Here is a 23,939-nt window from a genome sequence, read left to right on the forward strand (position 1 = left end):
TTTTTCTTTTTGACCCTAAGTAGGCCCACTTCCTTTAAGGACTCTTGCTTCTCACAGTTTCTCTGAACCTAGAGGCAAGGTCCCATAGAAAGGACCTCCTTCCTGGCTACCCCACCAATGCTCCGCATAGGAAGCTGTTACTCTCCTGCTAAATGGCTTGCTGATGCAGACACCAAGGCAAGCTCTGCTGGAGGTGCACTCTAAAGACTGGAGGGACCTGCATCAGCTTTTTCTGTCCATTCAGGATCCTGGTCTTCTCATCCTTTGGGGCAACATGCCAACATTTTCTGCTGCAAATCTCATTGAGCTCTTCTTAGGCAGAGTTATTCCTTTTAATTAAAAAGGCAAGACTTTCAATTACTTAAACTTAATCCCCAAATGTAATTGTTACTTTGAGAGATCCCCCCCCCCCCCCCCCCCGCTAAAGCTCATAGAAAAGAAATATTTCTATCAAATTAAAAGTTAGTGTGAGCTTGGATTTTCAAAAATATATTCATCTTCAAATCCTTGCTGGCTCTAGAAATCTAAATAGCACAGCCATCCATCGCACAGGGAGATCACCAAGGAAGGCTGACAGGTGTAGACTTTTTAGACTAGGATAATAGGAAAAGGCATTAGAAGAGAGATCCAAGCTCTAAAAATTCTCCTACTTTTAAACTGATGCTACAGGATTTTTAGCTATTTAGCTTGAAGCTAATGTATATTCTGAGAGAGGTAACACTTCCAAACTATTGTTGGACATTGAAACAATAGCGTAAATACATTTCAGGTTTATTCTTGCTAGCAAATTTTAACAGGGAGAGAACAAGAACTGTTTAGGAAGCAGAGCAAAAGGAAGAATAAAGAGGTGAGAAAAGGAAGGCACAAAATGGATTCAACAAAGACAAATGCCTATTATGGTTGGGTCTAAATTACTAGATTGGCAGGCGAAGTATTGATCCCAGGTGAAGTATTGGCACAACTCTTCCACTTTTTCCCGACCAGTAACAAAAATCAGGAGGAAGTCAGACTGTTGCTCCCAGTAAAGGAGTCAGGGTAATAATGTTAACTCTTAATTATCTTCATGTGTATTAATCAAGGCCTGTGATTTTGCTGTAAATTTGTGTCAATATGGCTGCCAACATTAAATTAGTGAAAACAAGGCCCTTGTTTGCACCAGCTAATGGGAAAGGAATGATATATATAAAAACTGAAATCTTCTCTAGAATATGCTTTATACCTTTGACCAAAAAAAAAAAGGCAGGTTCTTTAAATTGATGACTTTGAATTAGACTCACAAGTGGTAATGTGCATGACGGGCATCCACTGAAAGTGTGTGAGTGTGACACACAACAGGAAACTTTGCAACTTGCAGCTCCTCTTAAGTGTAATATTGTGATATTGATGAAGAATAATATTTTTTTTATTTGGCCTTAGGATACTTCTATATTTAAACTTGTTAGCACTGTGGGTATTTCAGATATGCCTAGAATCCATAATATGACAAACTGTAATGAAGCCACGCTGAACTTGTATCTGATTAATATTCAGACAATATAATAGAAGTACATTTCTAAATATCAGTAGTTTTAAAAATCATGAGACAGATGTGTATCTGAATACGATTATTTTAAATCCAATATGCTTTCTTTTTTAGGAATGTGAAAGCGCTCTTTAATATATTATTTAAAACACCACTTTGAGCTTGTAGGCATGAAAAATGTAATTTCTTTCCCATTTCACAGTTGGAAAAACTGAATTAAAGAGAACAATGCTAGTAATTATCCATGATTAATAGAAGTGTGTATGTAAATCAGCCTGAATAAGTGTGTGAAATTAGATGTGCTGATGCCAGAGAGCTCTGCTCATGTTTTTTAAAGATGAATGCTTTCATATAAATCTCTGCATGAGTTGGGCATACATTCTGTGTGTTGAGTATATTTGGAAATGGACTTGGTAAAGTGTATGTATATTAAGGTAACTGAGTATTGTGTATTATAAACATTATAATAAAAGAAGTATTAGATAAATTTTTAAATGCATTAGACAGATATATATCTCATGAACATAAATGCATACATAATGTTTATTTACAGTGTACTACAGCTTTACATGTGTGCTTAGGTGCTGTGTTGGGTAGACTGGAATTTGGTATACTATGATGATTCAGAAAGGTGGGAGAAGGTGCATGTCAGTTTCTTAGGGTTGTGGGGATTGAGTTAATACATGCAAGAAACCTTAGAACTCTCTTGCCGCATGAGAAGCCCACTATCGATGTTAACTGTTATTATTATTACCATTATTAGACAAGGTAAGGAGCTGAAAAGAGGCATTTTCTCATTGATAACCAGGATAATATCCTACAGAAAATATATAAAGCTGCAGGGATTATCCAGTCATCTTCACAGCATGGACTATTTTTAGGATTTTCTTCCAGCTTTCTTTCTACGCTGTGGAGTCTGATTTTGAGAACCCATTCCCAGGAGTGCCAGGTGAGGGCAGGAGTACCCTGCCCCCCTATGTAGATAGAATCTGGCTGTCCCGATGCCAGGCTTGCCCACAACACACTGTCTCCCTCAGGAGGAAGCATCCCAGGCAGGCTTCAGGTTTCTGCAAGCCTGGTTTGTTTGTGGATCAGATTTTAATTTTTTTTTAAACTTTAATTTTGGGGGATTTTGTTTTGTTTTCAGAGAAAGCTTTAGACAGCTGTATTAATCATGCAGACCCAGCCATGTGCAATGTGTTTTATCAATGGGAAAACAGGAACTGAATGGCAAGTAGCTGTGAACAAACCCAGTGCAATGCCTGAACCTGGAAGATAATCTCAGCACTTCCCAAGCCCACTCGCCACTCGGGGTTAGTGAATGGAAAGGCTGTTCGCTTGGGATAAATAATCAGATGGGAGGCAAACAAGTGAGACATTCCAGGGTCATTAAATTTTTTTAAGTTGCAACCATAGGTAAGGATGGGCTGACTGAGCCCAGCGAGCCCCACTCTCAAGGGAATCCTTCACTTGAGGGTGATAAGAATAAGACAATGGTATCTGTCCTTGGTCTTCTCTCTTCTTTCATGTCCCTTTAACTGCCTGAGGCTGGTGTGGTCGCCTCGTTTTGAACCTGCAGTCCTCCTAACTGGGAGGGCATCTCTAGGTGCACTCGCATCCCATCGTGATGGGCAAGGCACAAGGAAGCTCAGGATTCAGAGGCCTCAGGAAATGAGTTGAGCCCAACAAAGTGAGGAAAGTTCCTCAGAGGGTTGGAGTAGACTCTTTCCTCATTTTACGATTCAGTGAAGTTTCTGCAGCGATAGATTCTGGGGTAGTTATGCAAATATATGCCATTCAGGACTCATTTCAGAATAAATAAACCTAAATTAAAATTAATGAGAAAAACACCTATCAAGAACAGATCAAGGATGGAACACTTTTATTTATTTATATATATCTTTTAAATTAGGAGCAGGGGAGCGCACTGATTTTTTTTGTTTTGTTTTGTTCTTGGCAGAATAGAAAAGGACATTTGAAAAATTTCTGATTGGCTACAGACAATACAAATTATCCTTTGGTGTAATTCCAGTATTATCATGATCACTGCAGAAAATCAAGCGATATGATGAAGGAAACCCGGGGGAAATACAGTTGATTTATTGAGCCTTGTTTTTGTTTAATCACAGCTTGACGGGGTTTAGGACTGCATCCCCGCTGTGACTGCTGTTTATCTCCACTCGGCCTGATGAGCCGGGAGCAGTGGGGGTGGGAGGGGAGACCCTCCAATGGGAGATAGTAACAATGAAGCCGCCGCAAATACCCATGGATTTCGTTACTGGAAAGTAGGAGGAAAGTTCTCTTCCTTATGATGAGAGGACAGCAAAGGACCTTTGGGACTTTCTCCCACTTTCAAAACGCTTTAAGGAAATTAATTGGCTCAAAATCCTTCAGGCCATTTGCATCAAGCAAGGGCTTATAAACTTTCTAACACTTAGTGCTGAAATGTAGGGTTCCTCATATATGATAATAGTATACAATATTTAATTAAATGAAGGTGTCTAGTGCTATAACTGTGATCACAGTGAGGCTGGCACGTTTTCCTTAGATATTTCGGTACTTAAGTGGCACTATAAAAAAAAAGGTAAGGATCCTGTAAGTAAATTTTTTCTTTTCCACGGGAAACTGCATTTCACATGGGTTGCCATCTTGATTAGAAGGAAAGGAGAAAGAAGATTTGATCTCTAGAAAAATCAAGTCATTGTAAGGAATAGGGAACTCAGGAGGGCACTATCTTTCCTTCCCAACCCCTCACACCAGCTATCCCAAGTCTCTATGAACAGCTTTTCAATTTCTACCAGCAGAAAGCCCAAAGTATTAGTAAGATAAACTATATTCTCTAAAACTATTGGATCTACAGAAGCTATCTACAGTCTATCTACAACGTAAAATCAAACTGGGGTCATTCTCCAATCAACAATTCAGTTTGTGGGGAAATATTGAGCTCAACGAAGTCCCACATACTCCATCCCTGATCCAAACTGGTTTTCAATATCCAACAGCTGTCCTTCGTGAATAGAGGCTGACTTCATTTTGTTCAATGTTACATATATCATAAAGCATGGTCCAATAACATATTTGAGTTTGTAGATGCAGAACTGCTCTCACAAAGGAAACCTAGAGTCACAGTGACACTGGGTAAAGTTCATCTTGGTTGGAGCACGACCCCTTTGAAAATATTATCCATTGGGACAAATGTGTATGTATGTGTTTGTCACATCAAGATACTTGCAAGATGGCAACACTAGACAATGAATGTATTAAAATAATTGTGGCCTGTCAGGAATTCAAAATGTGATATTTTCCATGAACACTGAGTTTGATGTCAAGTCTAAAAAAACAGGCACACTTTAACAGTCTTATTTTTAGTGGTTGGCATAAGAAACAGATTTCATTAATGTTTTAAGGAAGGATTTTATTCAACAGAGTTCTTCTAAAAATTGTGTGAACTCTTCTTAAAATGTAAGAATAACTTTTATTAAGCTGTTTAATTGATCCTTAAAACCTTGCAATCCTCACTTCAAATATAATTAAGTTTACACATCTATGAATGCATAGATATGCAAAACATTGCATTATTGACACTCTGAATAGCTTCACCCAATTCTGGCCTAATTTTTAGTTTGGACAAGTGTTAATGAAACATGATCTGTCTTCAAACTAATAAAACAGTAGCTTTCTACCTTTAATTCTGAGCACATTTCCTTTAGAGTGTATACGATAATCTTGTTTAATTGGATTTATTTTTCTACATTAGGCCCCGAATGGCCTACTTTCCATTTTTTCTCAGGTCTTTGAGTGTTATTTGCAAATCACTTTTCTGGAATTTAATTTCAATGCTAGGTTGGTTTCATTTCAGATTTTTTTGTGTTGTTTTAATTTCAAATGCCAATTTGCCTTTAAACAGCCTTAAGCTAGAAGGCTGGGGCTGCAACTTGCATCTAAATGGGATGTAGGAGGCAAAATTTAATTTGAGTGTGTAAAGACTTTTATGAAAAGGAATACAGAATGACCACCTTGTTTTTTTCATTCATGTTTTCTAAAATAGTTATATCTAAGAGGAAAAGCCCCCGAATTGGCCAAGATTTAAAAAAAACAACAATGTCCTTGTAATCTGCTTGAGTTCAACCTCCGGCAGTAGATGATTCATTTTTATAAGTAATACTTCAGATTTGAATTCTATAAGCTTCCAAACATGAGGGTGGTCAGTTAGAGGATTCATCTTTTTATGAGCTACAGAATTTAACTGACTGTGTTCCAAATACACGAGTTCATGGTTTCCTGTAATTGAAGAAAAAACTGCTTCCCAAGTTTAGTATCATCTCCCCAACTACTGACCAACCTGAAGTCTAGTCAGGTGGCAAATCTGTGACATGCCTATCAACTGGTGTGGGGGCAACTGATTGACTTTCTTTTGTAGGTTTAAAAAAAATGATTCAATGTATGTTACTTTTGTGAATGTGTTTTCCCCCTTTGTGCGTTTGCACATTATAGATGATGGAGAATGACCCAGAGACAGAAGCTACAGTGATAAAAATCATACTGACCTTGAATGGGGTGGGGGATTGTGGGTAAAACACGCTCTGAAGGGGAAAAATAGTAAGCATCATGGAGAGTTTATACATATATATATAAGATATATATATATATCTTATTCATTTAGCTACTCTATTATAAAACAGATGAATTTCCATGCCTGTAGAATTATATCTCCCAAGTGTCTGTCGGTTCTTCCTTCCAACACTGAACTATCCTAAAGCTACTAGTAACACTTAAAATCCAAAGCCTTTTGAACAAATTTAGCAAGAGCAGGGTACAACATCCCACTGTAATAATCCTACAAACAAGACCCTACCCTACGCTGGAAAAATCCACTACCAAAATTACAGATATTTTGGAGGATTAGGGCTGAGGGTGTTTAAATTAGTAGTGACCAAGTTCAGGGTATGCATTTTGACCCTGGTTCTGGCCTCTTTAACTCATAACAGATGGACCTATGGTAGCTAAGGATGTCTTTCCTCTCCCTAAGTGCTATAGCTCATATCAGCTTTAGCCAAGCATCTGGAAAATTTGTTTTGGGAAATACTAATTCAACTTCTCCCTCAGGTTTTTACCTCCAGATTACTGATATCAGTGCAAGAGTAATGCCAAGGTAATACATTTCTTGGCATGATATAATTTTATTTTTAGTCTTTCCCTCTTGTGGTAATACAATCTCACCTGAAATTTGATCAACCAATCAAATCTGCTTGATGATACATCCTGTTGAGTAATAAGAAGTGATTTTCTTTTGAACACTTGGGTCTTAGCTTATGTTGTCCTTCACAGTCCCATCCCTAAGCTACTGAGCATAAATTGTACTTGCTGACAGAGCTCAGGCTTGAAGGTATCCTCTACTTATCTCATCAAAACCCCAGGTTTAACTCAAAATCCTCCTCTGAGGCTCTTTCCAGAAGGCAGAACAGTGCATTAGGGACAGGACGCATTCCTTCCTACCCCCAAACCCTATAGTGTAATACAATTAGCAGTTTGGTTAAATAAAGACCAATGATAAATGAAAATCAACAACAAACAAAACCACAAAGAGAAAAGCATATGTATGCACAGATATTCAAATCTGATCTTCCTGCCATTTTGTACCATAAATGTAGAAAGAGTGGGTTTTGCCTGGGATTCAGGCACTCAATACATCTGGATGCAGAAAATCCAGTCTCCTTGCAGAGTGGACTTTTTCTCTAGCTTGGCCGAAAGTTGTAGCTTAAATGCCAAAGTTTCCTAAGTGCATTAAGATGGAACAGGTCAATAACAGCACAGTGAACAATTGTGTCTTAGTTACACAAGTGTCAAGTAGAAAAATGGTTTAAACCTCCACTGCTTATTTGGTGTTAAGTTTCCAGCTTTGAAAATAAATAGCTAAACTGCTTTCAGCAGTTCTGTAGCAGTTGGAGACCACTGTCCCATATTATATTCTCTCTACTGTATTTTATTTTTATTATTACTGTTATTATTCAGACTGTTTAAATAACTCAGCTTAATATTTTCTCATCACACTGTTCACAGCTGGGTAAATGCACTCTGCCCTCATTTCCACAAGACCATTTGTATTGCTAAACCATCTCGCCCGCCCTCCTTTCAGAGTTTTTCAACTGTTTCCCAGCTTGTTATTATTATCTTAGCTCTGCCCTGTTATCATCATCTCAGCCCTATGATGCCCCATTAGTTACTCTCATTCTCTTAATTCCATCCTATGGACTTATCATTCCTTCGATGCATCCCATCTCAGCTTTTTATCCTTACTTTCCCACCATCATTTTGCTGTATTTTATAGTTTATACCAGGGTTTGTGGGCTCCTGTAAAGTGAAGTAAATGCTACTTATAAAATGAAAAAGAAATTCTCCAATTTTTGTATTCGAAAGAAGGGGAAGGCAGGAATTCCTCTATGTGCTATGTACTTTGTCTTTTGGCTGCTACCACAGGCATACCTCGTTTTACTGCATCTCTTTTTATAGGACTCCACAGATGTTGCATTTTTTTACAAATTGAAGGTAAGCTCCCCCAGCAGAAAAAAGATCATCTTGCTTTATTGCAATACTTGCTTTATTGCGGTGGTCTGGAAGTGAGCATGCAATATTTCCGAGGTTTGCCTGTACCTGAGGTCAACCGAGCTTAGCAACTGACTGGGAGGTTTGAGGAGCAGAACTCTAAGGCCAACTCCAGTTACATTGTGCGGCTCTTAGTAACCCCCTTAACTCTGAGCTTCAGCTTCTTGTCTGCTAAATGAAGGTGTGGGGTGTTACTGGCTGATTCTGCTGGGACACCATGAGAAACAGTTACACGGGCATTCTTACCTCATGAGAGAACCCTCTACATTAAAAGCATCTAAAAGACAAAAGCTGGAGTTGAGGGTTGGGTATATATGTAGAGGTAACTTATTAACTCCAATATGACTGTCTTTTCATTTCCCATGCTTATGGTAGATCCCAGCAGTCTTTCGGGAAGTCAGCATATTAGACGCCTCGTCTTAAAACTAGAGCTGGCTTTCCATCTCTTTTCCACTGTATCCAGAGCCTTAATAAGCAGTTCACAGCCAGTCTTTCAAACGACATGGGCAGGGTTCAAGTAGCTGCTCGAACTGGTTTGTTATGCGGCATCCAGGAGTAGCTGGCTAGGAGGCTTTGCCACATCTTAACCAGCATCATCAAACGGTGTGTATTTAAACACTGGGCCCCTAGGAGAGTAACTTTAAATCGTTTCTAAGGAAGCGGGGGAGTCCTGCATTTTGAGGGCTCTCTCCACGGCTGGGTTGCTTGGGTAGTACTTGAGATTTAATTGAGTGTAGGTTTCCAAGTTAATAATCTTTTAAAATTAAAAAGAAAATTTGAAAACCTCCCACTCACTGATGGGGTATGGCTCAGTATAGATTTCTTTGTATTTTTATTCTTTTGTACTCGGTAGCCTCAAACACTGCAGTAAAGTAGCTTGCCAATCCACACCTTGAGCAGTGGGACTGTCCTTCTTTAACATGTGGGACTATTCCCCTCAAGGGTCAAGCACTGACCACGAGGCTGAAACAGCAATTTGGAATCTCAAGATGCCAAAGAAAAGCCAGCGGTCTAACCCTTGGATCCAGGCTGGTGGGAATGGATGGGAATAGGGGTGGGGTGTGGCAGAAGAAGCGTTCCTGGATGGAAGGGATCTAACAGTAGTGGAAAGACCTCGTTAAGTGAAAAACGGAGAAAGAAATTACAAGTCTCTGCATCTCCAAACAACAGAAGACACATCTCCTAACTTTCCCCCACAGACACAAATCTAGATAATATGTTGGTCTACAGCCTGGACTCTGGAAACAGATTTTATGAATTTAAATCCCAACAGCCTTACTTGGTTGTCCTTACTTAACCACTTTGTATAATGGAGACATAGGAGTACCTAGTAGGGTAGTCTTGATGATTGAATGAAATCATGTATGTTAAGTGTTTAGCACATGTGCAGAGTACCTTGTAAGCACACACTTGATAAGTGATGACATTAAAATCATTATTCTTCCTCCCTCTTTGTTTCTTTAAAAGTAACTCAACGTAAGCCCTGAAACAAGGTAGTGTTCCTTTGTGGGTGCATTGCAGTCATCAGTGTGGAAACATGGAACCTATCACTCTACACACGCTGATGATGGGCCTCTCATGGCATCATCGGAATCCAAGTTTCACCCAGGTGATACATATTCCCCCATCTGACAAAGACGAAGGAGCTGAATCCTTGCCCATACACATCGAACCAGTGGCTTAATGTGTTCAGAAAAATTATCACATGGAATGCTTTGCTCATGATGAAGAAAACAATATAAAAGGCATTACTTGGATCTACAGGCTGAGGTAGTAAGGCTCCTTGACAAATAGAATGCTAGAAGGTGTGGAAAGCAAAACACAGGAGAAAGGAAAGCTTCCATTGGCCCAGGAAAACGTTCCTGTGAGTGCAATGTACTCTTGCCTTCTCATTCCATTATTTTGAGCCCTGTGGAGAGCGATATTTGAATACAGAGCGGGGAAGTATATGTATGTATAGGGTAAAGGGCAATATGTACCAGTGACCTCAAACTGACACTGTGCAAAAAGTCAGCCCAGGTCACTGAGGCGGCCGCTGAAAATGTGCTGATGCACCGATGAAGATGGATAATCCTGGACCCTACAGGGCTCTGGCTCCGGCTCCTACCTGCTGCTGCCCGGCTGGCAGCAGCTCGCCAGCTGCTTCATCTGCTCTGGACTGGCTGGGTCAGCAGCGCACCCGCTGCCCACGCCATGCTCCGTCAGCGCGGCCAGCCCCGCCGCAGCCGCCCCCAAGCGTCGCTCCCCTCCTGACCCTGTTCTTCGGAAAAGTACCACCAACAGTGTCCTCCTCCTTCCCCTTAAACCCCTCTACCTACTTTGAACCTGAGTGATGGGCAGTCTGTTCACAGATGTGCTTTTCCCCTTCTTCCCTTCCTCCCTCTCTGTCTCCCCACCCCTTCCCTCTCTCTCCTCTCCTCTGTCTCCCCACCCCTTCCCCCTCTCTCTCCCCCCTCTGTCTCCCCACCCCTTCCCTCTCTCTCCTCCCTCTCTGTCTCCCCACCCCTTCCCTCTCTCTCCTCTCCTCTGTCTCCCCACCCCTTCCCCCTCTCTCTCCCCCCTCTCTTTTTCTTTCTTTCCTGGGTGAAATAGGCTGCCATAGGGCTGGGTTCCCAAGGATTTCCCTAGGAAGGCTGCAGCGATGCACCTCAGAAGCCTGAGTGGTGGTGGGGGGTGGAAGTGTCATTCCTGTTGTATAAGCAGAGCTTCCCCTTTAAAATGCCCACATTTAGGCCTTGCATCTAGGAAACAGGGCAGTAGAATTTTGGCAATTTTAATAGTTTCTTTTCACCTCAAAGCCTAATGACCTTTCTTATTCTCTTCTTTTGTATCACACCTCCCAACTTTCCCCTCAGGTGGGAAATCAGTGCGAAACCGAGTGTCTCTGCCCACGCAGCCTCTCCGTGGGGCTCCCTTCAGAGCTCGGGCCTGTGTGGGCTGCTCGGCAGAGGGCACGCGGGCCCCTGAGAGGCACTGCATCGTTCCCTGCAGCACTGTGCACTCCTCACCAAGGTCACTGAGGGGATGGCTGTGAAATCATCAAGGCCAATATGATTATGACACACTTGCCCAATTCCTTGATTCTCAGTCTACAAATAGAAATTCTGTAGGATTCTTGACATCTCACTGGCCATTTCTTAATTTTGCTTAATTCTAAAAGTCCTTTAAATTGACTTCTGTGAACAGGGTGATGCTATTATGGGACTTGAGATTACCTTTCATCACCAACAGCAGACTAACAATATCTCCATTGTCTCTGACCCAGCCCCTGCTCTCTGCACCCTCCTCAAGTATGCCAACCTTCCTTCCTCCGACCCCTTCCTCTCTCTGCCTATAGCTATCATTTTACTTATTACTTGAAATATATTATTAGTACACTTCTGAGTGGGATAGGAAGAAAAGATACTTTAATGCAAATTTATAGTTGCTCACGTTCTCTAATCCAATTGTCCAATTTCTTCTTTTCCAATCTCTGTAAAACCTCTTGTTAAGTATATGTTGTTCTATTTAACCAGGTCAACCTAGACTTGCCAGAATCTCAAATTCATCATTGAGGCTATGCCCACCCCCCACTATTTATGGAATTCCTAAAGTCAAAAATGAAACAGGTAACTACATTTCTTAACCAATGTCTTCTCAAGCATCTTGAGGTCTTGATGTCTACATCTGAAGTAAAGAACATTGATGTTTGATTTTTAGAGACAAGTAAAGAGGGAAATGAATTCTATACTTCATATTGACGCAGCATTTGTAGAGCTATATCCCATCAAACTCTTAAAGACTGATGTCAGTGGGAGTTATGAATGAGAATCGTTTGTGGTTGTTGCTTCTTATAAGTAGAGTTGGATTTTGAGCTGTTTTAAAATGACTTTTGAAACTACATTTCAAGAGAACTCTCACTTAAATTGATTTTTCTCCTAAAAATATTTTTTTTCTTGAAGGCTCCTCTAAACTGTATAAAGTAAGATGGAGACATCTCTCCTGACCGTAGTATCTCTAGATTTTCCAATTGAACCTGTGTTAAAAAACACCCCCACAAAACCCTCCTAGTAGCTTGTTCTTCTAAATAATAGTTAATTCTTTGGACTTTCTCTTTTAGTGCAAATTAACTTTCCGGCCCAGCATGTGCTAACATTTTTGTTTGTTTTACTTATTCTGATAAACACTTCCTTATTCCAAATGTTATCATGGTCTATGATCTCACCCATCAGACCTCTGTTTCTCAGGGAACATTTGCTTCTATGCTGAGAGCCACCAGCCAACAAGTCAGGGAGATACCTGACTGCAATGTGCTGCCACAGAGCAAGGCTCCAAGGTGGGATCTCCTCCTAATGCCAATAACTTACCATGACTGATTCCTCTCTAGTCTGCCTTTAGGCTCTTCTCTGGCCTTCAGAAATACCCCTCTCTCCTACCATTCCATTTGTCTTCTAAAAATCATCAGGGGAGCAATGTTTCCTGCTGTCCTATGGAAACCTGTCTGCAACCATTTTCCCTTCTTTAGATTTTAAATTGTTTTAATCATTCATTCCATTTTTCCTCATGCTGTTAAGAATACACTTTCTTTTTCCAGCCTCTCTCTTCCCCCAGCACCTAATCCATCCTCAGTGCTTATTAATCACTTAATCACTCTCATCACTGCAATTTTCTAACTGTCCCCTATTCTCTAGGATGTTACATAACCTTCACTCCTTAAAGAGATCACCACCAAAGAGATACTTGTTTTCTGAACAAACAAAAACAAGGCAGCTATCAAAAGTAAGCCAGGGGAAAGAGAGAGAAGTTATTCCATCTGTAAACTTGCCTTATGCTTAGAGATTGAGAACCTGTATTTTTGTTTCAGTGACTATAGTCTGATTTTTGTATAAATTTACCTTTAATAAATAAGGAAATTATTTTTAAGCTTTCCATGGGAGAATTCAACCAACTAGCTGCTCCCAGATGGAGCCTACTTTGGCATACTTACTGAAAAGGACTAGGCTGGCATTGGTGACCCCCAGCTTGTTGGCAGCCACGCAGGTATAGTTGCCATAGTGCTCCTCAGTGACGTTGGTCACTGTCAGGGAGGACTGGCCCTCCGTGCTCTTAATCTCAAGGCCATTGGCACTGTTTATCCTAAGAGTTCAAAAACAGAAGAGTAAACAGAAACACTGATGAAGACTCGGCATAGTAATTCCCTTTTCATCATTATATTGGAAGGAAAGAGGAGAGAGGAGGTGGGTAGAGTTTGTTGCTCCCTGCTCACTTCCTCATTTTAATTGGGCAATTCCACAGCATCTGAATCAACGTCCATCCACAGAGAAGACTCAGGAATGGGTGAGTTCCATTGGGCCTTGGCTTCTGCTATAAGCAAGGAAGACATGCAGGTGGGAACTACTCACTGGAACACCTCCCTCCCTCCCTGCAGGTAACCCGAGTGCTCTGAAGCATCCGGTTAAGAATTACAGTCCCTAATGCACTTGATAACGAGATTAGGAAAATAAAGAGCATAGGCCTATGGAGTTATAGTTGGGCTTGTTTTTGTCGTTAAGGCTTCTGGTGCCCCTAGGACCACTTATCAGAGTAACTGGGGCACAGCAGGTTGAACACATACATACCTGGTGTCATCCCGGTACCACTCAAAGTCAGGCGCAGGCACTGCCGAGGCCTCACATTTGAGTGAAGCTTGTCGCCCTGTGGGGGCTTCGTTGCTCTTGGATTCTGTGATAGTGGGAGGATCTGTGGGGAGGACAAGCACATAGTTTACATGACAATCGGAGGGCACTCCAGAATTTCCATGCAAGAAGGAATTAGAAAGGAGAATCTGATTGGAGAGGCGCAGGAAAGAAATAGTCTTAGAGCTCCATTTACCTGAATTACTTTATCAGCTGAATGGAACTGATCACTAGAAAACTAAATGAAAACAACAGATGATTAATGAAGCCAGAGCCTTGGTTTACTTAAGTGGGACACTTAACAGGGTTTTATGGAAATAGAATCTAGGACTCTTTTTTCCTTCTGCCAATACACCATCGATTACTTCATCCATGGATTATAATATTTGCATAGTGGCAACACTAAAGGACTTGGGATTTAAATGTATAATTTGAGCATTTTTCTTTTTCATCATCATCATTATCATCATTGTGATTGTTACAGTTTGAGATGACAGCATGAAGTCTGATGAAAACACGACAGGGCTAAAGTTCTCCCAACCCAAGCTTAGCCTAATATTTTTTCAGAAATTCAGAAAAACAAACATGTATTAGATGATTACTTAACATTTTTCCCGCTTCTGTGTTCCCTTATTGTTATGACCCAGGTAAATTTTGCTTTTATGTGGGAAGGTGTAGTTTGAAGTCTATCCTGGTGCATAGAAGCCTTCCTGGGTGTCAGCCTTCTCCTCTGGCAGCTGTGCACTTGATCTATCTGCTTAGAATGACCTACAAAACTGTAGCAAAACACATCTGACATTCTGATTTGTCATGGTTCTTTTAAAAATATTTACTTATTTATTTTCCCTTACCCAGTACCACTTAAAATATATTTTTTTAATTTATTGATTTGAGAGAGAGAGAGAAGAGTTGATTTGCTGTTCCACTTATTTATGCATTCGGTGGTTGATTCTTGGATGTGTCCTGACCAGGGATTGAACTCACAACCTTGGCGTATTGGGAGGATGCTCTAACCACCTGAGCTACCTGGCCAGGGCGGTACCACTTTTTATTTTTTACATTCAATATTATTTTGTATTAGTTTCAGGTGTATAGCATAGTGGTTAGACAATCATATACTTTTACAAAATGTTCCCTCTGATATTTCTAGTACCCACCTCACACCATACATAGTTATTACAATATTATTGACTATTTTCCCCATGCTGCCTTCACATCCCTGTGACTATTCTGTAACTGCCAGTCTACTTCTCAATCCTGGCACCTTTTTTACTCAGGTCCCCCCCCCCCCCCCCCCCCCCCGGGCAACCATCAGTCCGTTCTCTGAGTGATTCTTTCAAACAATCCTACGAAGGGTGGAACAAGTGTTTACAGGAGCACACGATGGAATCAGGATGGCAGACGTGAGCTCCTGGCTTGATGATGCTGTTTGTGGAGCTTATGGACCTTTAAGGAAAAACAGAATTTTTTTTTAATCCAAAACCTATTTGTCAGAAAATGGGACTTGGCTGCGTGTGTCTGGAACAAAGAGACCCAAACAATCTGTTTAGACTTCGCAGAGGAAAAAGCTTATTTAAGGAAAATAGTAAAATGATCTCTAGTACATAAAATTTATTGACATCTCTCCAGTGCCTGGTTCAGCTCACTGATTTCTGAGTTTTTTTCTAGTTTTCTTCCTAGAGAAGACTCAGATCTTAGTTAGGAAAGATGTACAAAAGCATCCAGTTAGTCTGCAATTTCCTCTCCATTTCATTTTCACGGGAGCTTGGCTATCTTAAATCATTGTCAGAGACTAGGAGTTCGAGCGCATTTGGATAAGCGCCTCAGCCTGTGTGTAAGCAGACGTGCCTGAGTGGGTGAGGGCTGTCGCTTTTGTGGCTTTAGAATTATCAGCTCATCTTTGTACAGGCTCAAAAGGCAACGTGATGAGGGGAAGGAACCCTGGGTTGGAAACTAGGAGTTCTGGAGTTTCATTTCAATTTGCTTCTGTGGTCTTCCCATCACACACTATCTTTCCGAGCTTTGTTTATTACCAACGTAATGAGGGAACCACACTTTAATGATCTATAGCATCCCTTCCAGCTAGTAAAAAAAAAATCCCAGTTCTAGTCAAAACTACCCATTCTTTACAAATGGGCAGTTTGTGTCATTATGACCCAAATGTATTTTCATACCCATGACTCATTTAACCCTTAAATTGCTAACTTTCAATAGTAGAGCTCATTTATCTATTCCATGATTTAGGAGCCAGGATTAGCAGTCAGAAACAGGAAACGGGGGTCTGATTTTTATTCTTCTCAACCAGAACTGTGGCCTGGGCAAGATTCTGCTCTAGTTTGAGACTTTTCTTTCTTATTGTTTAAAACAAAGAGTTAGTTTAAAATGAGCACCAAGGGGTTCCATTTAAAATTCTTTCATTCTATGATTGGTTACATGGATCATTAGAGCACAGTAGTTCAAAGAATAATGCAGTAACAGGGGGCAGTGGTGTTGGGAGGGGAAGTATTTGTAGGGATGGGACACCCAAAAGAGGTTAAAAGCTTGGATTTAAAGTTTGATAAGCCTGAGCTCAAATCTAGGCTCTGTCTCTAATTTTCCTTCCTTTTTAGAGAGCTAGCACCTTGTCTAGAGTCACGTTGCTTCATTTCTCATCTATGAAATGTTACAATCAGAGGCCAAGAAGTCCATTTGGAGATTGCTGAAGGATCCCAGAGAAAGCCTGTACTTGGTTTGTGATAAAGGGCCTGGAAGGAAATGGACAGATTTGAGATTGAGAGGTAGGAAGCTTCAAAATTCAAAAGATTATATGTAAAGGGTGAGGGGAAGAAGGAGGTGTGCCAAAGATAACACAGATAACAGGCAAGTTTCTGGCTTAAATATCTAGGTGATGCCATCCACTGAGAGAAGATGTGTAAGAAGAAAAACAGATGATCAGCAGTAATACACAGAATGAATATTAGTTTCCTGTCCTCACCTCTTCACTGCACAGATAGTTGACCCTTGAGCAGAACAAGTTTCAACTGTGTGGTTCCAATTATACATTTTTTGTTTGTTTGTTTTTAATAATCACTATAAATGTTCTAGCATTTTCTTTTCTCTAGCTTACTTTATTGTAAGAATGAATTATACATGAAACATGCAAAATATGTTAATTGACTATATTATTAGTAAGACTTCTGGTCAACGGTAGGTTATTAGTAGTTAAGTTTTGGAGGATTCAAAAGTCACACGAGGAGTTTTGACTGGGCAGGGGCCAATGCCCCCAACCCTTGCATTGTTCAATGGTCAAATGTATTAGGTTCTTAAGCTGACAATAATTCCACAATCTGTTGGCTGGAGAAATAATCTTGCTCATGATTCTACTGCTTTAACTGCTCAACTTGTGAAATGAGTTTTAACCACTTTGTGAGTTTTTGGAGCCACTTGATTATAACGGACAAATCCTTAATGATGTTGCTGCATTGCTCAACCAGCCCTAAACCTGGGCCAGACTACACATGCACCACCTCCACCTCTGGCACTCAGAGCTGTAGCACCTTGACATAACAATGTCAAGGTAGATGCCTTCCAGTCCCTCCACCAGGAGACCAGGAGTACAGGTCTCAGCTCTAGTTTCATGGGAGAATTCTTCCTTGCTCTGGATGTGTCCTTCCATGTGGCAGGGGCTTATTTAGTGTACCTCCTTGCTCTGGGACTTGGGGGTGAAGAAATGGTCTTTCTGATTGAAAATTTGGGGAAGAACAAAGTAGGTTTGTTTGGTTCAGCTCTTCCCCTTCTTCCTTTAGGGACCAAGCTCCTGGTGGCTATCAGAGGTTCTCCTCTGCTTCTCCACCTTGAAGTCTTACGTGGGCTGTATCCTTCCCACTCTCATGTGGGCATGCCTGCCCCAGTCCAGGGCTGCCATAACTGGAAAGGTAAGTCAGCACACAAGCTACTACCTCTAACCAGCTTGATCTCTGACAATGGAGGCAAATGGGTCTCCCACACTACTTCTTTACTTATTTCTCAATGTGTTCAGAACCCGAGTAGCTAAGTAGTAAGCTATTTATTAACTCTTCAGAGAGGAGTTAGGAAAGGTGGCAGTAAACCAGGGTTGAATGCTATTAACTGTACTAATCTTGGGAGGATGACAGAGGTCCAATACTTGCTTCTCTCACTGAAAATCTAGGAAGTTTCTCATACTAGGGTAAATTCACAGATAATGATAAATGTATTAAGAGCTCATTGTTTCTGGTATTTCTCAGGTGACACAGGGGTGCAGGTCTATTTGTTCATGGTTTACTGGAATGAACATTTTGAAACTCATTTGTGATGAATTCTATATAGGGGAGGCTAAGAAAAATTATTATGAATCATATTGTGGTGTGCCTACCATAGTTAAAATAATAGATGTCCTTGCTCAAAATACAGTTATAACAAAAAGGTGACAAGAAAAAAATGCTGCATGGAGGTCCATTGTTATTTGTTATATGACTTTGGAATAGCTTACAATTGTCAAAGGACTCTTCTAGTTTTTATTACTTCAAAATTCTGGGTTCTGAAAATATTAATAAGGGCTTTCTTCTTATATCACCAATAATAAACTCTTTCAATTAGAATGAACAAGATAACAGTGACAGTGGCCTAGCAAACAGAATATCATTCATTTAGTCTTCCTAATATTAGGAATAATAGTTTAAGTAACAAAGTTCTAAATGAAGATTTCAATTTATAAGCATTTACCATATGTCAGCATTCTACCAAGCTTTAGATATTCTCTTCATCCAAGTAGGAGGCATTAGGGGGTAAGGATTATTAATGAGAAGACAGACCTACAAAGGGTAGTAACTTATCCAAATTCACATAGTTAGCATTTCAGGGAGTCTGGATTTGAACCCATCTCTCTGAAGCCTATGCTCTGAACCTCTCTGTACTTCTTTTTTGAATGAGTTCCTGCTGAGGAAAAATGCCAGAGAGAAGCATGCTGGTAGCTTTAAAGGTAAATGTTACATATTTTTGCTGTTACAGATAACAGATAACATGCAGCGACACAGTGGATAGTAACTCATATTAGGAAATCAGGAGATGTGGGCTCAATTTCTGCCTGTGCCACTTAAGTTGTCATCTCCTGGAGGTGATATGCTGACATCCTGAGGCCCTTGAACTATGAATGTAGATGATGATACCTGCCCACTTATCTTTCAGGTTTGATGTAAAAATTTTAAAAATCATGTGTATGAGAGCATGTTTAACACCTGAAGTGATTACATTCATTATTTTTATTTCTATTATCACATAGTGTCGTGGAAGGAAAGAGGACTCTGGGGTAAGACATGGGATAGAGTCCCAACTTTACCACTCACACGGTCTTTGATTTTGTGGTAGAAAATGGTTACATACTCCAAGCTTTGGTTTTGTCCTGTGTGCATGGGGATGATTCAATTATCTCCCAGGGTTAGTGTGCATTGGTGGACCAATGGGGGGGGGGGACAAGCAATGCAGGCAATAAGACAAACATTGTCTGTAGAGAATTTAGATACAATAATATAAGTAACTAAAAGTTGTCTTTTTTTTAATCATCATCTATCAGCAATACTAAATAATGCCAGTGATAAAGTAAATATTCCTCCTTGCTGGGGCAGGCTCCAGCTCAATATGCCTCCTCACTTGGCTGGCCACTGTTACTGTGATGATTTCAGTGATTTATACAAAATCTTTAGCATGGTCTTGGAACTCCAGAGATGCTCATCAACTTAGAGTTCTTGTTCACATTGCAAAGTTATAGTCGAGAATTACAGTAACTCTGGATTCTTATTGAATATTTCCTCTGAAGGTCCCATAATAGATCATAAACATTAGAACATGCCTTCACTGACACGGTCCCAAATATAAGAATATGGCATGGGGAATGGATAGGTGACGTTCTGAATAGCTAGAGAAGGTAGCCAGTTGGTTCCATAATGAGAAGTTATTTTCCTAAAATGTCCTCATCAGGTGATTTTTGAATCAAAGAACTGAAGAGTCCAATTAAAATGCATATATATTATATGGAAACCACAGATGTCTCATCCCAACTGTGTATTCTATAGCAGTAACCTCCGCTTCCTCTAAGATAGCGGCTCTCAAATGTAAGGGGAGCTTCAGAAATGCCACCGTCTCAGGCCTCCAGCAACTGTGTTGGGTTGGTTATCTCTGGACACGAGGGTGGCTGCAGAGCTGAGTTCAAAGGGAGACAAGCAGAGGAAAAGAAGTTATAAAGAGTGACAATGTGGACCTCGTTGGAGAGGTAGCTGTGGGAAGGCAGGAGGTGGGAATATTAGCTGGTCATTGGGTGAGGGGAAGGCTTGAGAGCTGTGGTAGGTTTTGAGAAGAATTTCTCCTGGAATAGGAAGAGTCCAGTATAGGAAGAGTCAACATAAAATTTGTAGGCTGTATTTATTAGATAGACATTTACTATGCACTATATACTATCCTTGGTATACTGGGCACTAGGATGAGACAAACTCATAGGTGGATCCACTTTTAATGCACTATGAGAACTGAAATTGAGGGATTACACATAGAACCTGTAATGAGAGGACAACTGTCCCTAGGACTGGTATCTGGAAGAAATTAGCAGTTACACTCTAAGTAGGATACAAGAAACTGCCTGTTGTACAAAATTTTACTAAGCTTCTTTAGTTGAAGAGATTTCAGGTCAATAATTTAGCTTCTATATACCCCAGGACCTCCTACCATTTAGAAAATAGATTTTGTGTATCAAATGGCCATGTGCAATGCCACAGACCAACCGTGAAAGGGATTATCAAGGGAAAGGAAAAAGAAGAGACTGTAGAATCCAGCTTGTGAGCTAAACAGTAGAAACTGTTAGGTCTCAGGTCTCTCTTGTTTACTGCTCTAGCTTCTCAATGCTCTGCAACAAATACCTGTTAGCCACTGAATAAAGGAACCAATGAAATGCTGGTAGGAGATAATTACCAGCACTGGGATCTTTTTTTAGTGGCACTCAAAGTCTGCTTCATCACCATAATCCATTCAGCTATTAATTATCTTAGCCATCCTGATCCCCTGACCTAATTCCAAACCCTGTGTTTTGAAAAGGAAGCAGAATCAGTTTGAATAATGGGGCATTTTCACAGTAGGTAGGCTTGGATGAAGTGACAAAGGTGACACTAGGTATTTCTTAGTACCACGAGTTTTGCTAGCCAGACCTGGTTCTATAATTTGATCTTGGAGTCTTCATCTTCTTAATATGATTACAGTAAAGTAGAATAAATTGTGTGAACCGGGCAGGAAGAGCAGTGGTTAGTTGTTTTAATATATTATAAACACTAAAAAAAATGCTACCTCCCTCTCCCCATTTATTTATTTTTCAAAATTTTTTATTTTTTATTGAATTTATTGGAGTGACATTGGCTAATAAAATTATATAGGTTTCAGGTGTACAATTCTATAATACATCATCTGTATATCATATTGAGTTTTCACCACCCAACTCAAATCTCCTTCCATCACCATCTATCCCCCTTATACTCTCTTCTGCTCCCCCCCCCCCTTTCCCTCTGGTAATCACCACACTGTTGTCTGTGTCTTTGAGGTTTTACTTTGCTTAATCCCTTCACCTTTTTCACCCAGCCCTGCAACCCCTCTCCTCTTTGACAGCTGTGAGTCTGCTCTCTAATCTACGAGGCTGTTTCTATTTTGTTTGTTGATTTTGTTCATTAGATTCCACAGAGGAGTGAAATCATAGAGTACTTGTCTTTCTGTGACTGGCTTATTTCACTTAGCATAATGCTCCCCAGGTCCATCCATGCTGTTGCAAAGGGTAAGATTTCCTTCTCTTTTAAATACAGCTTATGAAGTGCTAGTAAAAGGTGATTCTAAATGAAACTGATATTCAAATATACGTCCTGATTTGTAACCAACATCATTGGCGAAGTTTAGAGAAATGTTAAGAGGGTACAGTTAACCTGGGAGTTTTCCACCTATTCATTCAATAAACACTTACGGGATGTCTGACTAAGCTCATTATACTTGATTTCCATGTAATTTGTTACGAGATATTTTTTTAAATCTCAAGGTTCTGGCCAGAATCTTCTGTGGTTCAATCATCACTAGCAAAAGCGCACGTACTTTTCTTGAAAATTATCAATATTTTCTTCTAAGTTACACTTTGGGGACAGTCAAAAAGTAGCAATGTCAGACTAATTGCACTAGTAATAAAAGGGCCCAGGCGGCTGGCTTTGATCTGGGGAACCATCTGCAATGCAGACCACTTTGATGTTCCACACAATGGAAGCATAAATATTTTCTATGTACTCCATGATTGGGCTTTCAGAAATCTAATTAAAATGAAGGTCAATTAAGAGAAAATAAAATCTTAACTCCAAAAGTCAGAGAAGAGGTGGAAGATGATGGAATGGCTGTGTGTACATAAAAGACGCCAACTAACCTAATTACAACTTGTATAAACACCCAGAGAAAGTGACTTTCATGTGAAAAAAAGGTCCTAAAGCATTTTATAACATTGAGATCATTAATGTGTCTTTGAAACACACCCAGTACTGGAAAAGAATAGTAATATTGGCATTTTGAAACTCTATTACAAAAAAAAAAATGCAGACAGCTAGGGAATGAAAGCACTTCAGAGCTCATCAAATGCAGCCCCTTGCTTCTTGGAAATGAGTGTCATAAATGTCTACGGCAGAGGTGTAGTCACAGGATTCTCCTAGGTCCGCTGTGCAGAAGAATCTGAGGGCTGCTTTCGAGGGCTGCAAGGCTGGAGGAAGGCCCCTGGAGGCAGTGCAGCCCAGCCTGCTGGCTCACCTTAGGCAAGCTTCCTCAGCAATCTGGGCCTCCTTTTCCCAATTTTTTAAAGCTGAACCAATAATACTTATCATATGAGTTTACGGTGAATATTAAATGACAAATGGAAATCCCTTAATCCAGTGCTGCTCATTGTAGGTAATGAGAATTAAAAACTCCTCCTTCGCTCCCTCTTTTTCCCGAGAGCAAGAGCTTTAGACTCAAACTGAGTCTGAGTCCCTTTCTCCCCGTGTCACTTAGGAAAAGCTATTTCACCTCCTTGGGCTTCGGTGTCTCAAACTTTAAAATGGAGTTAATTATACCTACCTTCCCAAAGAATTTATAGTGAATCACTGGCACATAGGTAAATGCATGGAGGACTCAAGAAAACAAAAAGTAACCCAGCACAGCCTAAAGCATAGTTTCAAACAGGGGTTGTCTGTGCATCCGTGTGTGTGTCCATGTGATGTGCATATGTATATATATCTGTGTATGTAGGGGATATGTATATGTGTGTGCATGTAGAAATAGAAATATTTTATATTTATATATGTGTGTGTGCATGTGTATTAAATCATGGGGGGGAGAACTGTCAGTATATCCCTTCATCCCTGTCACTAGCCACAGTTGCATGATGTGAAAACTTGAATTTGAATGCTGTGGAAAGTCACCCCTAACTGAAAAGGGTAAACAAATTCTCTCTATTCTTTTCTTAGGTGACACATATCATATGAATCCACCCCCAACCTCCATCTTTTGAACTACCTCTAAGGATTCTTTCATCTGAGAAATTCAAAATATGCCCACTTACCTATGCATCTTAGAGAAATATTTCTTTCTAATGCCCATATTTGTGACAAATAAATAAAATTAACTTAGTAGGTATCCCTGTTAGCCTTCAGGGATAGATATATGTATATGACCACAGTGGCTTGAGTTTGTTCCCAAGGCCAATTAGTTAAATGGCAGAAGATAAAATACGATCTTGGGTTATTCCCTCTGACAAATAATGCATTAAGATAAAAAATTCCATTTAAAGCAGATATGAATTGTTGCTTTTTTCCAAAGTGGTATGACCTTGGTCTCCACAAAGACCCAAATAGCGATTGCCAGGAAGGCTGGGGCTGTCTGATCATGTTTTCTTAATTCTACAGTCTGAGTAAAAGACAGAGTGTATTGTTAAATGTATTATGGGTTATATTTAGAGTTGGTAGAGTTGATTTATCAAATTCAAAGGCCAATTCCTGCCCTTGTATGTGTCGAATGTATAAATGTGCATCCCTGACCAAAGGAACATCTGCTTGAAATGCAATGTTCTCTTGCTAATGGGATGTTTAGAGCTCATGTCAGGTGGAGGTGGGCCCTGGGTGCACAGC

The 23,939-nt window shown here is 40.3% G+C and overlaps 1 protein-coding gene across 1 annotated transcript in view; it reads right to left on the reverse strand.

Moving 5' to 3' along the window:
- The window catches only part of LSAMP (limbic system associated membrane protein), a 562,686-nt gene that overhangs the window by 24,541 nt on the left and 514,206 nt on the right, over positions 1 to 23,939 (reverse strand). The window contains exons 5-6 of the mRNA XM_087818171.1: positions 13,723 to 13,843; positions 13,092 to 13,240 (exon numbers count right to left, since the gene is read on the reverse strand). Of these exons, the coding sequence (XP_087674297.1) occupies positions 13,092 to 13,240; positions 13,723 to 13,843 (270 nt within the window). The remainder of the gene's footprint in view (positions 1 to 13,091; positions 13,241 to 13,722; positions 13,844 to 23,939) is intronic.

This window comes from Miniopterus natalensis, chromosome 6 (assembly GCF_054644295.1).
Source record: "Miniopterus natalensis isolate mMinNat1 chromosome 6, mMinNat1.hap1, whole genome shotgun sequence".
NCBI lineage: Eukaryota > Metazoa > Chordata > Mammalia > Chiroptera > Miniopteridae > Miniopterus > Miniopterus natalensis.